This window comes from Grus americana, chromosome 33, assembly GCF_028858705.1.
Source record: "Grus americana isolate bGruAme1 chromosome 33, bGruAme1.mat, whole genome shotgun sequence".
Classification (NCBI taxonomy): domain Eukaryota; kingdom Metazoa; phylum Chordata; class Aves; order Gruiformes; family Gruidae; genus Grus; species Grus americana.
Window position 1 is genome coordinate 376414 of NC_072884.1, and position 17006 is coordinate 393419.

The 17006-nt window shown below is 67.4% G+C and overlaps 1 protein-coding gene across 2 annotated transcripts in view; it reads right to left on the minus strand.

Moving 5' to 3' along the window:
• The window catches only part of NOTCH3 (notch receptor 3), a 40980-nt gene that overhangs the window by 22396 nt on the left and 1578 nt on the right, over positions 1 to 17006 (minus strand). The window contains exons 2-18 of one of the 2 annotated variants that reach the window (XM_054807976.1): positions 15444 to 15525; positions 13826 to 13968; positions 13328 to 13447; positions 12732 to 12854; positions 11407 to 11640; positions 10660 to 10815; positions 10068 to 10253; positions 9141 to 9254; positions 8837 to 8950; positions 7843 to 8076; positions 6152 to 6262; positions 5338 to 5530; positions 4409 to 4560; positions 3682 to 3795; positions 2547 to 2666; positions 1742 to 1894; positions 616 to 844 (exon numbers count right to left, since the gene is read on the minus strand). In XM_054807976.1, the coding sequence (XP_054663951.1) occupies positions 616 to 844; positions 1742 to 1894; positions 2547 to 2666; positions 3682 to 3795; positions 4409 to 4560; positions 5338 to 5530; positions 6152 to 6262; positions 7843 to 8076; positions 8837 to 8950; positions 9141 to 9254; positions 10068 to 10253; positions 10660 to 10815; positions 11407 to 11640; positions 12732 to 12854; positions 13328 to 13447; positions 13826 to 13968; positions 15444 to 15525 (2578 nt within the window). The remainder of the gene's footprint in view (positions 1 to 615; positions 845 to 1741; positions 1895 to 2546; positions 2667 to 3681; positions 3796 to 4408; positions 4561 to 5337; positions 5531 to 6151; positions 6263 to 7842; positions 8077 to 8836; positions 8951 to 9140; positions 9255 to 10067; positions 10254 to 10659; positions 10816 to 11406; positions 11641 to 12731; positions 12855 to 13327; positions 13448 to 13825; positions 13969 to 15443; positions 15526 to 17006) is intronic. The other variant, XM_054807977.1, reaches the window with a different exon arrangement.

Consider the following 17006-nt stretch of genomic DNA (forward strand, 5'->3'; position numbering starts at 1 on the left):
GGTGACCTGGGGCCACCCAAGGGTGCCAAGACCTCCAGATACAGATGGGGACATCGCAGGGGGACGGGGTGACCTGGGGCCACCCAAGGGTGCTGATGCCTCCAGATACAGATGGGGACATCACACAGGGACAGGGTGACCTGGGGCCACCTAAAGCCACCCAAGGGTGCTGATACCTCCAGATGCAGATGGGGACAGCACATGGGGACGGGGTGACCTGGGGCCACCTGGGGCCACCCAAGACCACCTGGGGCCACCCAAGGGTGCCAAGACCTCCAGCTGCAGATGGGGACATCACACGGGGATGGGGAGACCCGGGGCCACCTAAAGCCACCCAAGGGTGCTGATTCCTCCAGATACAGATGGGGACATCACACAGGGACAGGGTGACCTGGGACCACCTGGGACCACCCAAGGGTGCTGATACCTCCAGCTACAGATGGAGACATCACACGGGGATGGGGTGACCTGGGGCCACCTAAAGCCACCCAAGACCACCTGGGGCCACCCAAGGGTGCCAAGACCTCCAGATGCAGATGGGGACAGCACATGGGGACGGGGTGACCTGGGGCTACCTGGGGCCACCCAAGACCACCCGGGGCCACCCCTGGGTACCTGGGGGTGCAGTCGGGGACGTCGTGCTGGCAGTGGGGGCCGGTCCAGCCGGGGGGGCAGGTGCAGGTGAAGCTGTTGACGTAGTCGGTGCAGGTGCCCCCGTTGCGGCACGGCCGGCTCCGGCACTCGTCCTCCTCGGCGTCGCAGAGGGGACCCCCGAAACCGGGGGGGCAGGCGCAGGAGAAGGTCCCCACCCCGTCCCGGCACGTCCCCCCGTTCAGGCAGGGGTCTGGGGGGGGGGGTGGGGGTGGGTGAGGGGGTGGCACCCCCGTTGGCACCTCCCCCCATGTCCCCCCAGTGTCCCCCAGTGTCCCCAGTTCCGCCCCCCCATCCCATCAGTGTCCCCCTCCCAGTGTCCCCAGTCCCTCCCTGCAGTGTTCCCAGTTCCCCCAGTGTCCCCACTGTCCCCCAGTGTCCCCCAGTGTCCCCAGTATCCCCCCCATCCCTTCAGTCCCCTCCCCAGAGCCCCCCCAGTCTCTCCAGTCCCCCCCCAGTTTCTCCAGTCCCCCCAATTCCCCCATATCCCCCGTGCCCCCCAGTCCCCCCGTGCCCCCCAGCTCCCCCAGTTCCCCCAGTCCCCACACCCAGTCCCCTCCAGTCCCTCCAGCCCCCCTGGCCCCCCCAGTTCCCCCCCCAGCTGCCCCAGTTCCCCCCCATTCCCCCCAGTTTCCCTGTGCCCCCCAGCCCCCCCAGTTCCCTCCAGTCCCCCCAGTTCCCCCCCACCCCCCATGCCCCCCAGTTCCTCCAGTTCCCCCAGTTCCCCCCAGCTCCCCCAGTTCCCCCAGTCCCCCAGTCCCCCCCCCAGTTCCTCCAGTCCCCCCAGTTCCCCCCAGTCCCCCAGCTCCCCCGTTCCCCCCCGTGCCCCCCAGTTCCCCCAGTTCCTCCAGTTCCCCCAGTTCCCCCCAGTCCCCCAGCTCCCCCTGTCCCCCCCCATGCCCCCCAGTTCCCACCCCCAGTCCCCCCAGTCCCCCCAGTTTCCCTGTGCCCCCAGCCCCCCCAGTTCCCCCAGTCCCCTCCAGTCCCCCCAGTTCCCCCAGCTGCCCCAGTTCCCCCAGTTTCCCTGTGCCCCCCATCTCCCCCGGTTCCCCCCAGTCCCCCCAGTCCCCCCAGTCCCCCCGTCCCCCACCCGGCTGACAGTCGTCCAGGTCGTGCTGGCAGGTGCCCCCCCCGTAGCCGCGGGGGCAGAGGCACCCAAAGGTGCCGGGGTGGTTGGTGCAGCCCCCCCCGTGCAGGCAGGGGCTCTGCCCGCACTCGTCCACGTCCTCCTGGCAGCGCTCGCCTGGGGGGGTCAGGGTGCTGGGCTCAGGGTGCTGGGGGGTGCTGGGGGGGGCTCAGGGTGCTGGGGTCAGGGTGCTGGGGTCAGGGTGCTGGGGGGGTCAGGGTGCTGGGGTCAGGGTGCTGGGGTCAGGGTGCTGGGGGGGTCAGGGTGCTGGGGTCAGGGTGCTGGGCTCAGGGTGCTGGGGGGGGCTCAGGGTGCTGGGGGGTGCTGGGGGGGGGCTCAGGGTGCTGGGCTCAGGGTGCTGGGGTCAGGGTGCTGGGGGGGGTCAGGGTGCTGGGGGGGGCAGGGTGCTGGGATCAGGGTGTTGGGGGGGGCTCAGGGTGCTGGGCTCAGGGTGCTGGGGGGGTCAGGGTGCTGGGGGGGTCAGGGTGCAGGGGGGTGCTGGGGGGGGGCTCAGGGTGCTGGGGTCAGGGTGCTGGGGGGGTCAGGGGGAGGGGGGGGAGTCAAGGTGCTGGGGGTCAGGGTGCTGGGGGTCAGGGTGCTCGGGGGGGGGTGTCAGGGTGCCCCAGGGGTGTTGGTGGGGACCCTGGGGTGTCAGAGGGGCCCCAGGATAACCCAGGGGTACCGGGGGGGGGACGACACACATGGACGACCCAAGGGTGCCCCAGGGTGTGGGTGGGGGGGCAGCGGGGGCACCCATGGGTGCGGGTACCTTGCCAGCCGGGGGGGCAGCGGCAGGTGAAGCCCCCGTAGTCGGGGGTGGGGACGCAGACGCCGCCGTTGTCACAGGGGTTGGGGGAGCAGGGGGCCAGCGCCACCTCGCACGCCCGCCCTGCGCCCCGGGGACACCGTCAGGTGGGGGGCACCCATGGGGCACGGCCACCACAGGGCACCCAAAGAGGTGGCACCCATGAGGACATGACCTTCATGGGGCCACCCAACATGGTGGTACCCATTGGGGCACCCATCAGGGCATGGGCACTACCAGGCACCCTGTGTGGTGGCACCCACGTGGGTACAGCCACCACCAGGCACCCAACGAGGTGGCACCCATGAGGCCATGACCTTCATGGGGACACCCAACGTGGTGGCACCCATCAAGGCACCCAAAGAGGCAGCACCCATGATGCCATGACCATCACTGGGTTACCCAACGTGGTGGCACCCATCAAGGCACCCAACGTGGTGGCACCCATGAGGCCATGACCTTCATGGGGACACCCAACGTGGTGGCACCCATCAAGGCACCCAACGTGGTGGCACCCATTGGGGCACCCATCAGGGCATGGGCACTACCAGGCACCCTGTGTGGTGGCACCCATGAGGACATGACCTTCATGGGGCCACCCAACATGGTGGCACCCATCAAGGCACCCATCAGGGCATGGGCACTACCAGGCACCCTGTGTGGTGGCACCCATGGGGTCACCCAACGAGGTGGCACCCATGAGGACATGACCTTCATGGGGACACCCAACGTGGTGGCACCCATGAGGGCATGACCATCATGGGGACACCCAACATGGTGGCACCCATCAAGGCACCCAGCATGGTGGCACCCATGAGGACACAACCACCATGGGGTCACCCAACCTGGTGGCACCCATGAGGACATGACCACCAACAGGCACCCAGTGTGGTGGCACCCACGTGGGTACGGCCACCACTGGGCACCCAACGTGGTGGCACCCATGAGGGCATGACCATCATGGGGACACCCAACCTGGTGGCACCCATTGGAGCACCCAGCATGGTGACACCCATCAGGGCATGGGCCAAAGCCACCAGGTATGCAGCCCCCACCCCTGGTTCCGCCCCCCCCCCCCCCAGCACCCATGGGTGCCCACCTGTGAAAGGTGGGGCGCAGAGGCAGCGGTAGGTGCCATCACCGTCCAGGCAGGTGCCCCCGTGGTGGCACGGCCCCGAGGAGCACTCGTCCACCTCCGTCTGGCACTGGGCGCCTGGGGACACACACACACACACACACACACACACACGTGTGTCACCCCCGGGGACGTGGGGATGGTGGGGATGGTGGGGACGTGGGGATGGAGGGGACACCAGGGGACATGGGGGTGGAGGGGACGTGGGGGTGGTGGGGACATGGGGATGGAGGGGGCACCAGGGGACGTGGGGGTGGGGGGGACGTGGGGATGGAGGGGACACCAGGGGACGTGGGGGTGGGGGGGACGTGGGGGTGGAGGGGACGTGGGGGTGGTGGGGACGTTGGCACGGGCATGGTGGTGACATGGGGACGTGGGGACAGCGGAGGGGGCTGGCAGGGTGTCCCCAGGGTGTCCCCAGGGTGGGCTGGAGGTCCCCAAGGGTGGGCAGGGGGTGTCCCCAGGGTGTCCCCAGGGTGGGCTGGAGGTCCCCAAGGGTGGGCAGGGGGTGTCCCCAGGGTGGTGGGGGTGTCCCCAGGTTGTTCCCAGGGTGGGCTGGAGGTCCCCAGGGTGGGCAGGGTGTCCCTAGGGTGTCCCCGGGGTGGTGGAGATGTCCCTGGGGTGTCCCTGGGGTGGTGGTGGTGTCCCTGGGGTGTCCCCGGGGTGGCGGGGTGTCCCCGGGGGTCCGTACCCTGGTAGCCGGGGCGGCAGGCGCAGCGGTACCCCCCCCCACCCAGGGGGGTGCAGGTGCCCCCGTGGCGGCAGGGTGGGGGGGGGGCACAGGGGTCGTCCCTGCGGGCACACGTGGGACCCCCCCAGCCCGCCTGGCACTCGCAGGTGAACCTGTTATGGGGGGGGGGGGGCATACGTGGGTGCTGGGCACCCAAGGGTGCCCCCAGCCAGCCCCCCCCCTCCCCCCCAACACCCCATGAGCACCCATGGGTGCCCCCCCCTTGGCACAACCCCAAAGTATTCACGGGCACCCACGTGCACCCCTGCCCCCCCAGCACCCAGGGACACCCCGCGTGTCCATGAGCACCCACGGCCACCCACACGAGCACCCATGGGCACCCCCAGGCACCCATAGACACCCCCTAGGTACCCACCAGGCACCCTTGGGTGCCCCCCCCACCCCCCCCAAGGCACCCATGGCCACCCTCGGGCACCCATCAACCCCCATGGATGCCCTCAAGCATCACCCCCCCCCCCCCCCCCCCCCGCCTCCAGCACCCTCCCAGGCACCCATGGGCACCCCCAGGCACCCACCCAGGCGCCCATGGCTAACCTCAGGGACCCCATGGGCACCCATGGCCACCCTTGGGTGTCCCCACAGCCACCTATGGCCACCCAATGGACACCCTTGGCCACCCACCCATGCACCTACTCATGGACACCCTTGGGTGCCCCTCCCAGCCACCCATCACCACCTTTGAGCACCCCATGGGCACCCATGGCCACCCTCGGGCACCCCATGGGTGCTCCCCACCCCAGCCACCCATGCCCACCCTTGGGCACCCAACAACCACCCAATGTTCACCCATTGCCACCCTCAGGCTTCCCCAGAGCACCCACTCCCGAAACTCCACCCAGACCCCCACCCAGCACCCGTTGGCTCCTCACCCGTCCCCACGGTCGCGGCAGGTGCCGTGGGCGCAGGGGCTGCTGCGGCAGGGTGGGGCGCCGGGGCGACAGCGGGCGTCGCGGGTGCCGGGCGGGCAGAGGCAGGTGAAGCCGTCAGCACCCTCCACGCAGGTGCCACCATCCCGGCAGGGGTTGGAGGAACATTCGTTGGTCTCCACCATGCAGCGGGGACCTGGGTGGGGACACGGGTGGGGTGGGTGGGGGCACCCTGGTGGGCACCCGGCTGGGGGTCCCGATGTAGGTGGTCAAACTGGTATGGGCACCCAATAGAGGCACCCAGTGTGGGTGCCAATAAATGGGGCAGCCAGCAATGGCACCCAACGGGGGTGATCAACAGGGGCACCCAACAAGAGCACCCAACATGAGTGATCAATGGGGCACCCAACATGGGCACCCAATGGCTGCACCCAACAAGAGCACCCAACATGAGTGATCAATGGGGCACCCAACATGGGCACCCAATGGCTGCACCCAACATGAGTGATCAATGAGGCAACCCACATGGGCACCCAATGGCTGCACCCAACAAGAGCACCCAACATGAGTGATCAATGAGGCACCCAACATGGGCACCCAGCATAGGTGACAGTCAATGGGGCACCCAACATGGGCACCCAGTGTCAGCACCCAACAGGGGCACCCAACATGGGTGATCAGTGGGGCACCCAACATGGGCACCCAATGTGGACACCCAACAGGGGCACCCAGCATGGAAAATCAATGGGGCACCCAAGAAGGGTGACAATCAATGGGGCACCCAACAGGGGCACCCAGCACCCATGGGAGCACCCACCCGTGAAGCCAGGCTGGCAGACACAGTCGTAGCGGTCGATGCCGTCCTGGCACACGCCGTGGACACAGGGGTCGCTGGCGCAGTCATCGGGGTTCACCTCGCAGTTGACACCTGGCACCCAAAGGTGGCTGAACCTCAGCACCCACCTCGGTGACCGGCATGGGCACCCAGGGGTGCAGGGCTTAGCCGCACAAGGCCGATGCCCAGGTGGGGCACCCCACAGACGCGACCCATGCTCAGATGGGACGTGGTGGCACCCAGTGAACACCTTGTGGTGTCACCCACTCTGTGCCCTCATGGGACCCAACACCATCTCTAGCACCCACCCCATGACCAGATGGGACCCAACACCACGTCCATCAACCAACCCATGACCAGAGAGGACCCAACACTGTCTCCAGCACCCACCCCATGACCAGAGATGACCCAACACCACGTCCATCAACCATCCCATGACCAGAGATGACCCAACACCACGTCCATCAACCATCCCATAACCAGAGATGACCCAACACCACGTCCATCAACCATCCCAAGACCAGATAAGACCCAACGCCACATCCATCAACCACCTCACACCCAGATAAGACCCAACACCATCTCCAGCACCCACCCTATAACCAGAGAAGCCCCAATGCCATGTCCATCAACCATCCCATAACCAGAGATGGCCCAACGCCACATCCATCAACCATCCCATGACCAGAGATGACCCAACACCATGTCCATCAACCACCCCATAACCAGAGATGACCCAACGCTACGTCCATCAACCACTCCATGACCAGATAAGACCCAACACCATCTCCAGCACCCACCCCATAACCAGAGATGATCCAACACCACGTCCATCAACCATCCCATGACCAGCTAAGCCCCAACGCCACGTCCATCAACCACCCCAGGCCCAGAGAGGATCCAACACTGTCTCCAGCACCCACCCCACGACCAGAGATGATCCAACGCCACATCCATCAACCACTCCATGACCAGATAAGACCCAACACCATCTCCAGCACCCACCCCATAACCAGAGATGATCCAACACCATGTCCATCAACCATCCCAAGACCAGCTAAGCCCCAACGCCACATCCATCAACCACCTCACGCCCAGCTAAGACCCAACACCATCTCCAGCACCCATCCCATAACCAGAGAAGCCCCAACGCCATGTCCATCAACCATCCCATGCCCAGAGATGACCCAACACCACGTCCATCAACCATCCCATAACCAGAGAAGCCCCAACGCCATGTCCATCAACCATCCCATGCCCAGAGATGACCCAACACCACGTCCATCAACCAACCCATGACCAGCTAAGCCCCAACGCCACGTCCATCAACCACCCCAGGCCCAGAGAGGATCCAACACTGTCTCCAGCACCCACCCCACGACCAGAGATGATCCAACGCCACATCCATCAACCACTCCATGACCAGATAAGACCCAACACCATCTCCAGCACCCACCCCATAACCAGAGATGATCCAACACCACGTCCATCAACCATCCCAAGACCAGCTAAGCCCCAACGCCACATCCATCAACCACCTCACGCCCAGCTAAGACCCAACACCATCTCCAGCACCCATCCCATAACCAGAGAAGCCCCAACGCCACACCCAGCACCCACCCCTCTCCTAGATCACCCAGCCCCACCCAACGCCCACCCTCGCTGGACCTTACCGGCGGTGCCGGGCGGGCAGTTGCACTGGTAGGCGTTGATGCGGTCGATGCACTTCCCGCCGTTGCGGCAGGGGTTGCTGTGGCACTCGTCCACCTGGAGCTCGCAGCGGTAACCGGTGAAGCCGGGGGCGCAGGCGCAGGAGAAGCTGGCGATGCCGTCCAGGCAGGTGCCGTGGTGGCACGGGTCCGGCGAGCAGTCGTCCACGTTGCGCTCGCAGAGAGGACCTTCGAAACCTGAAGGGGTGGGAGAAGGAGATGGGGGGGACCCATGGGTGAAGGGTGGGCAATGTCAGGGTTCTGTGGACACCCATGGGTGAAGGGTGGGCAATGCTGAGGTTTCATGGACACCCATGGGTGAAGGGTGGGCAATGCCAGGGTTTCGTGGACACCCATGGGTGAAGGGTGGGCAATGCTGAGGTTTCATGGACACCCATGGGTGCAGGATGGGCAATGTCAGGGTTTTCTGGACACCCATGGGTGCAGGATGGACAATGTCAGGGTTTTCTGGACACCCATGGGTGCAGGATGGACAATGTCGGGGTTCTGTGGACACCCATGGGTGAAGGGTGGGTAACACCAGGAGGTCAGGGCCACTCATGGGTGTAAGATGGACAATGCCAGGAGGTTGGGGACACCCATGGGTGCAGGGTCGCCAACAGCAGGAGGGCAGAGACACCCATGGGAGCATGTTGAGCAATCCCAGGGTTCCATGGACATCCACAGGCGCCAGGTGGTCAATCCTAGGGTTCCATGGCCACCCATGGGTGCAGGGACAGTCAATACTAGTGGTCTGGGGACACTCATGGGTGAAGAGTGGTCAACACCAGGGTTTCATGGCCACCAGTGGGTGCTTGGTGGTCAGTGCTGACTTCCATGGCCACCCATGGGTGCCAGGTGGTCAATGCTGCCTTCATGCCCACCCATGGGTGCCGGGTGGTCAATGCCAGGTTCTGTGCCCACCCATGGGTGCTGGGGGGTGGTGGTGGGTGCTCACCCTCGGCACACCGGCACTCGTAGCCGTTGGGGCGGTCGAGGCACTTGGCGCCGTTGCGGCAGGGGGTGCTGGCGCACTCGTCCATGTCCGTCTGGCAGGTGGGGCCCGAGAAACCTGGGTGGGGGCCACCCATGGGTGGAGGGGTGGGGGGGGGGAGGTGTCAGATGGACCCCAGGCACCCCCCACCCCAAGAGCACCCGCACCCCCAAGAGGCCACCTGGGCCAACGCTGGGTGCTGGGGTGGGTCCCCGTGGTGGTGGGTGTCCAAGGGTGCTGGGTGGGTGCTGGGTGGGTGGGTGCTCACCGGGGGGGCAGGAGCAGGAGAAGCCGTTGACCAGGTCGTGGCAGTGGCCGCCGTTGGCGCAGGGGCTGCTCTGGCACTCGTCCACCTCCAGCTCGCAGAGGGGCCCGCTGAACCCTGCACCCACCGGCACCGTCACCCCCACCCTGGCACCCACCACCACCACCCTCACCCCCCACCCTGGCACCACCTCGCCCACCCTCTGCCCGCACGGGGCACCCACTGGCTGTGCCGGTGTAGGTGAACTCTGCCAGGACCCACCAGGACCCATGGTAGGACCCATGGTAGGACCCATGGTAGGACGCCCACCCTCACCAGGACCCTACCAGGTCCCACACTGAGACCATGACCCACAGCAGGTCCTGTATCTTCACCAGGTCCCACACCCGTCCCAGGTCTCAGACCCCCACCAGGACCCGTGCCAAGTCCCACACGAGGACCCATACCAGGTCCCCCACCCATACCACGTGCCATACTAAGACCCAAATCCATGCTAGGACTCATACCACATCCCCCACCCGTCCCAGGTCCCATACCAGGTCCCACACCCATTCCAGGACCAGACCAGACCCCACCTCAGGTCCTACAACCACACCAGAACCCATACAAGGTCCCACATCCATGCCAGGACCTACCCCAGGTCCCACACTCATCCCAAGACCACCCCAGGTTCCACACCAGGTCCCATAGCCACACCAGCACCCATACCAGGTCCCACACCCATGCTAGGACCCATACCAGGTCCCACATTCATCCCAAGACCACCCCAGGTCCCACCATAGGTCCCACAACCACACCAGAACCCATCCCAGGTCCCACCTTCACCCCAGGTCCCACCATAGGTCCCACAACCACACCAGAACCCATCCCAGGTCCCACCTCCACCCCAGGTCCCACTCCCCAGCCCCACCCATGGGTGCTGGTCCCCACCGGCCATGCAGATGCAGGTGAAGCGCCCGATGCGGTCCAGGCAGGTGGCCTGGTTGCGGCAGGGACCCGACAGACACTCGTTGACGTCGCTCTCGCAGCGCGGCCCCGCGTAGCCCCGACCGCAGCGGCACTCGAAGGAGCCCTGGGTGTTCACGCAGCGCCCGAAGTGCTCACAGGGGTTGGCGCCTTGGGAGATCAGAGGGGTCAGCACCCATGGGTGCCCCTCACCCATGGGTGTCCTTCAGCCATGGGCGGTTGCCCTTCTTGGGTCCGTTGCCGTGGTTATCGCTCGCGGGGCGGGGCGTAGACCTGCCTGTGCTCTCTGCCCACCGTCCATGGTGGTATCGCCAAGGAATGGGTGCCCCACCACCACCCATGGGTGCCCCCTACCCATGGGTGCCCCCCCAACATCCATGGATGCTCCCCTTCTTGGCTCACTCGCCGTGGTGATCGCTCATGGAGGTCCTACCTGTGCTCTCTGGCCATGGATGACCCCCACCACCATGAACGGGTGCCCCACCACCCACCGATGGAGCTTCACCAACCCTCATGGGTGCTCATCCCCACCCATGGGTGCCCCCCACCCACCCACCGATGGAGCACTCATCGACGTCCTGGTCGCAGGCGCCGCCGGTGAAGCCGGGGGGGCAGGTGCAGATGGCGCGGCCGTTGACGGGGTTGGTGTCGCAGATGGCGTCCTCGTGACACGGGTTGCTGACGCAGGCATCGTCCAGGTGGCACAGCAGACCTGGCACCCACCACGGCGTCAGGGCACCCATGGGCACGGGAACACCCCCCCCCTCCCCAAGTGGGTGCCCACCCCATGCTGGGGCCACCCAACCTCTGCCAAAGCCAACCCGAGGTGCCCACCTCATGCCAGGGTGTCCAAGTGGTGATGGCCATCCCATGGTGGTACCACCCAACCCATGCCAAGACTGCCTAAGGGTGCCCACCCAATGGCAGGGTGCCCAAGGGTGGTGCCCACCCCGTGCTGGTGCCACCCGACCTCTGCCAAAGCCACCCCAGGGTGCCCACCCCACGCCAAGGAGCTCTCAGAGGTCCTCCCCCCATGCCAGGCTACACTCATGGGTGCCCACCTCATACCAGAAGTGCCCTCAGACGTGGCCACCCAGCCCCAGGGTGCCCTTGGGGATGCCCACCCCACACCAGGGTGCCCTCAGAGGTCTCCACGCCATACCACGGTTCACATGGCGGGGTGTGGGGGGGGTGTCTCCTACCCCACCCCAGAAGTACCCTTGGTGGTGCCCACCCCAAGGTTCCTTTGAGGTTGCCCAACCCCATGGGTGCCCACCTAACACCCCCCCCCACCCTCCCTCACCCGTCTTGCCCATGGGACAGGCGCAGTAGAAGGAGGCGACGCGGTCGTGGCAGGTGGCCCCGTTGAAGCAGACGGCGGTGGCGCAGTCGTCGATGTTCTCGCTGCAGCTCTCGCCCGTCCAACCGTTGACGCAGACGCAGGTGTGGCCACCTTGGGTGTTGAAGCAGGTGCCCCCGTTGTGGCAGGCGTTGGGTTGCAGTTGGCACTCGTCCACGTCCTCGGTGCAGAACTGGCCTGGGGTGGGGACGGCAGCGGGGGGACACACACGTGGTGAGGTCAAGCAGGTCTTGGTGAGCGAGCAAGCTGAGGAACCTTCTTGGAGATCACCTGAGAACATCTCAGGTGCCACCTTGGTTTGTATTCCACCTCAGGGACCAACTCAGGGATCGTCTCAGGAACCACCCTGGTCACCACCCCACTGACCGCCTCAGGGACCTCCTTGGTGACCCCCTTGGGGACCCTCTCAGGCACCGCTCAGGTCCCCACCCTGCTGACCACCTCGGACATGTCCTTGGTCACCAACTAAGGGAACATCTCAGGGACCATGCTGGTCCCCACCCACTGACCACCTTGGGAACCTCCAAGGTGACCAGCTCCAAGGCCATCTCAGGGACCACCCTGGTCACCCCTCCAGTGACCACCATGGTGATCGCCTCAGGGACCACCTAGGGGAACCACCCTGGTGCCCACTTCTGTGCCCACCCTAATCCATGCCCCAGTGACCACCCGGTGTCTCCCTTGGAGCCCACCCTGGTCTCCACCTCAGTGCCCTTCTCAATGACCACCCTGTTGACCACTTTGGTGCCCACCCTGGTCCCCCACCTCAGTCCCACCCTGGTGCCCACCTTGATGACCACCTCATTATCCACCTCAATGACCACCCTGGTGACCACTTGGGTGCCCACCTCGATGACCACCCTGGTCCATGCCCAAGTGCCCACCTCAATGTCCACCTCGATGCCCACCTCAATGCCCACCTCAGTCCCTGCCTTGTTGACCACCGACCGCCCTAGTGACCATCTCAAAGCCCACCTTAATGACCCCCTTGGTCCCCACCTCATTATCCACCTCAACGACTACCCTGGTGCCCACCTCAGTGACCACCCTGGTGACCACTTGGGTGCCCACCTCGATGACCACCCTGGTCCATACCCAACTACCCACCTCGATGCCCACCTCGATGCCCACCTCGATGCCCACCTCAGTCCCTGTCTTCTTGACCACCCTGGTGACCATCTCAAAGTCCACCTTGATGCCCACCCTGGTTGATCACCCCGTTGACCACCCGCTGCCCCCCTGGGTGCCCCCCTGGGTGCCCCCCGTACCCGTCCACTCGGGTGGGCACTGGCAGTTGTAGGTGTTGACCCCGTCCACGCAGGTCCCCCCGTGGAGACACTTGTGCCCGGGACAGTCGTCCACGTTGGTCTCACAGGTGGGACCCTCGAAGCCTTGGGGACACTGAGGTCAGGGTGGGGCCAGGGACCCCCATCCCCACCCATGGGACCCCCACCCACACCAGGAACACCCCCCCCGAGCTCCACAGACGCCAAGGGTGACAACAGGTGCCAAGGCCCCCACCCATGAAAGAGACGCCCCCCCCACCCACACCAAGGACCCCCCCCACCCACCAGGGACCCCCCCCCACCCAATCCACTGGCACCCAGGACCCCCCAAACCCATTTTTTTGGGGGGGGGGGGGGCACAACGACACACCAGGGAGCCCCATGGGTGCCACCGGTGATGGGTGCCACGGGTGATGGGTGCCACGGGTGACGATGGGTGCCAGGGGATCCCCCCCCCACCCAGTGCCAGGGACCCCCAGGGATCCCCCCCCCGCACCCATCACCCCTCCCATGTGAAACCCACCCTCTCCATCCCCCCCGCCCCGTCCCCAGCAGCACCCATGGGTGCCAGCACCCACCGGGCAGGCAGGCGCAGTCGAAGGTCCCCTCCCCCGGCTGGCGGCAGGTGCCCCCGTTCAGGCAGGGGGAGGGGGCGCAGGGGGGGGAGGGGGGCATCTCCAGGGGGGTGCACTCGGGACCTGGGGGTGGGGTGGGTGGGTGCTGTTGGGTGCTGGCACCCATGGGTGCCCCCCCAACCCCCCCCCCCCAGCACCCCATGGGCCCCCCACACCCATCCCATGGGACAGCCCCCCTCCATGGGTCCCCACACCCATGGGTGCCCCCCACCCAACAGGGACCCCCCCCCCCCAGCACCCCATGGGCCCCCCATGCCCATCCCATGGGACCCCCCCCACCCATTTCCCCCCACCCATGGGTCCCCCCACCCATGGGTTCCCCCACCCATGGGACCCCCCACACCCATGGGTGCCCCCCACCCATTTCCCCCCCCCCAGCACCCCATGGGCCCCCCATGCCCATCCCATGGGACCCCCCCACCCATGGGTCCCCCCACTCACGGCGGGTGCCCGGGGGGCAGAGGCAGCGGGGGCGCAGGGTGCCCTGGCGCAGGGTGCTCTGGCAGAGCCCCCCGGGGGGGCAGGGCGACGGGGTGCAGGGGTCCCGCAGGTGGCACCGCTCCCCCAGCACCCCCGGCTGGCACCTGCCGACAGCACCCAATGGGAGACACCCCCCCCCGGCACCCAGGGGACCCCACAGCACCCATGGGTCCCCACGGCACCCAGGGGAGACCCACAGCACCCAAGGGAGACCCCCCAGCACCCATGGAGACCCCCAGCACTCAGGGGAGACACCCGGCACCCAGGGGACCCCACAGCACCCATGGGTCCCCCACAGCACCCAGGGGAGAAACCTGGCACCCATGGGACCCCCAACACCCAGGGGAGACCCCCAGCACCTATGAGGCACCTGGGACCCTTCACAGCACCCATAGGACCCATGGCACCCTCCCCGGCACCCATGGGATACCTGCACCACCATGGGACCCCACAGCACCCATGGGACCCTCCCCAGCACCCATGGGACCCCACAGCACCCATGGGACCTCTGGGACCCTCATGGCACCCATGGGACTCTCGTGCCACCCCTGGGACCCCCATATCACCCCCGAGACCCCATGACACCCATGGGACCCCTGTGCCACCCATAGGACCCTTCCAGCACCCATGGGACCTCTTGTGCCACCCATGGGACCTGCATGACACCCATGGGGACCCCTCCAGCACCCATGGGACCCCCTGTGCCACCCCTGGGACCCCTCACAGCACCCATGGGACCCCCCTCACCCCCCCCCCCCGCCCCCTAAGTGTGGGGTGACCCCACGGGTGCCCCCGGCGTCCTGCCCCTCCCCCCCCCAAGGGACACTGGGTGGGGGGAGGGGCAGGGTGCCAGGGCTGCACCCTCCCCCCTCCCCCCGCAGGGTGTCTGGGGGGGGGGGGGGCACCCTGGGAACGAGGCCCCGGGCAGACTCCCACGGCCCCCCCCACCCCTGCCTGTCCTGCCCGGGCAGGCAGCACCCTGCCTGCACCCCCGCCCTGCCTGCACCCCCGCCCTGCCTGCACCCGCGGGCAGCGTGGGGGTGAGGGGGGGGGCACCCCGGGGTGCTGGGGGGGGGGTGTGGGGTGCTATGGGGTGTCCTGGGGGATGGGGGGGGATTGGGTGCCCTGAGGGGGGGGTATGGGGTGCTGGGGGGGGCTATGGGTGCCCTGGGGGGGTTATGGGGTGCTATGGGGTGCTGAGGGGGTTATGGGTGCCCCGGGGGGCGGGGTTATGGGGTGCTATGGGGTGCTATGGGGGGTTATGGGGTGCCCGGGGGGGGGGGGTATGGGGTGCTGAGAGGGTTGTGGGTGCCCTGGGGGGGCTATGGGGTGCTGTAGGGGGCCATGGGGCACGAGGGGGGGCTATGGGGTGCTGGGGTGCAGCTATGGGGCACTTGTACCTATGGGGTGGTGGAGGGGCTATGGGTGCCCTGCGGGGGTTATGGGGTGCTATGGGGGGGCTATGGGGGGCTATGGGGTGCTATGGGAGGGAATGGGGTGCTATGGGGGGGGTGTGGCACCCTGGGGGTGGGGAGGCACGGGGAGAGGGGGGCACCCATGGGTGGGGGGGGTCACTCACAGGCAGGTGGTCCGGCCTTGGGGGTCCAGCACGCAGAGCCCCCCGTTCTCGCAGGGCGTCGCCCCCTCCGGGCACGGCAGCACTGGGGGGGGGGGGCGGGCACCCATGGTGGGGGGGCGTCAGCCCCACAGATCCCCCCTGCCCCACGGATCCCCCCTGCCCCACACGCTGCCTCCGGTCCCACAGCCTCCCCCCTGCCCCCCAAGTCCCCATCCCGCCCCCCCCCCCCCAGTTACTCCCCCCATTCCTGCCCCCCAAGCAGCTGCCCTCAGCCCCATAGCCCTGCCCCACTGCCCCTGACCCCCCCTTTTACTGCCCCACACCCCCCACTTCTGCCCCCAAGTGGCTGCACCCCCCCCAACCCTGACCCCCAACTCCCGCTCCTGCCCCCTACATCCCCACCCCCCCCCATTACTGCCCCCCACATCCCTGCCCCCCCCCCCAAACCAGCTCCCCTCGGCCCCACACGCTGCCCCCCAAGTCCTGCCCCACAGCTGCCCCCCAACCCAGCACCCTGGGCCCCACCGTGGGGCTGGGACCCCCCAACGGGCCGGGGACCACCCGCCCTGCCCCCCCCCCCCCCCTCCCCCACCCGGGCAGCCGGGCCCCAAGGCCGTGGGAACGGTGGGGGAGGGGCAGTGGGGGTCACCCGGGGTCACCCACGTCACCCCTCCCCCCCCCGAGCAGGGAGGGGGCACCCACCCCTCCCCCCACCCATCCCCCCCCCCTCCCCGGGCTCTTGGGGGGGAGGGGAGCACCCGGGACCCCTGGGGGGGGGGCGGGGGGAGGGGCTGAGTGTGAGGGCGTTGCACGCGCACTGCAACCCCGTCCGTTGCACACGCGTGGCGCTGCACCTGCACTGCACGTGCACCCTGCACACCCGCAGCAGCCCCGTGCATTGCACGCGCATTGCACACGCATTGCACACGCACTGCAACCCCGTGCATTGCACGCGCATTGCACACGCATTGCACACGTGCACTGCAACCCTGTGCATTGAACACGCATTGCACACGCATTGCACACGCACTGCAACCCCCTGCGTTGCACACGCATTGCACACGCGCTGCATCGCACACTCACTGCAACCCCCGGCATTGCGCACACGCAGCAACCCCGTGTATTGCACGCGCAATGCACACGCACTGCATTGCACACTCACTGCAACCCCGTGCATTGCACACTCACTGCAACCCCCTGCATCGCACGCGCATTGCACGCGCGCTGCATTGCACAGACATGCCAACCCCGTGCATTGCACACGCGCTGCATCCCCGTGCATCGCACGCTCACTGCATCCCTGTGCATTGCACACGCACCCGCGCACACGCTGCATTGCACGCTCCCTGCACGCGCACCGCCTCCACGTGCATTGCACACTCGCTGCAGCCTCGTGCGTTGCACACGCCCTGCACACACATGGCAACCCCGTGCATTGCACACTCACACCCACTCCCCCCCCCCCCCGTGCACCGCACACGCGTGGCACAAACACGCCGCGCGTGCAAGGCGCCTTTGCACGCCCGCGCCAACCCGTGCGCTGCGCGCGCGCCATCCGGGGCC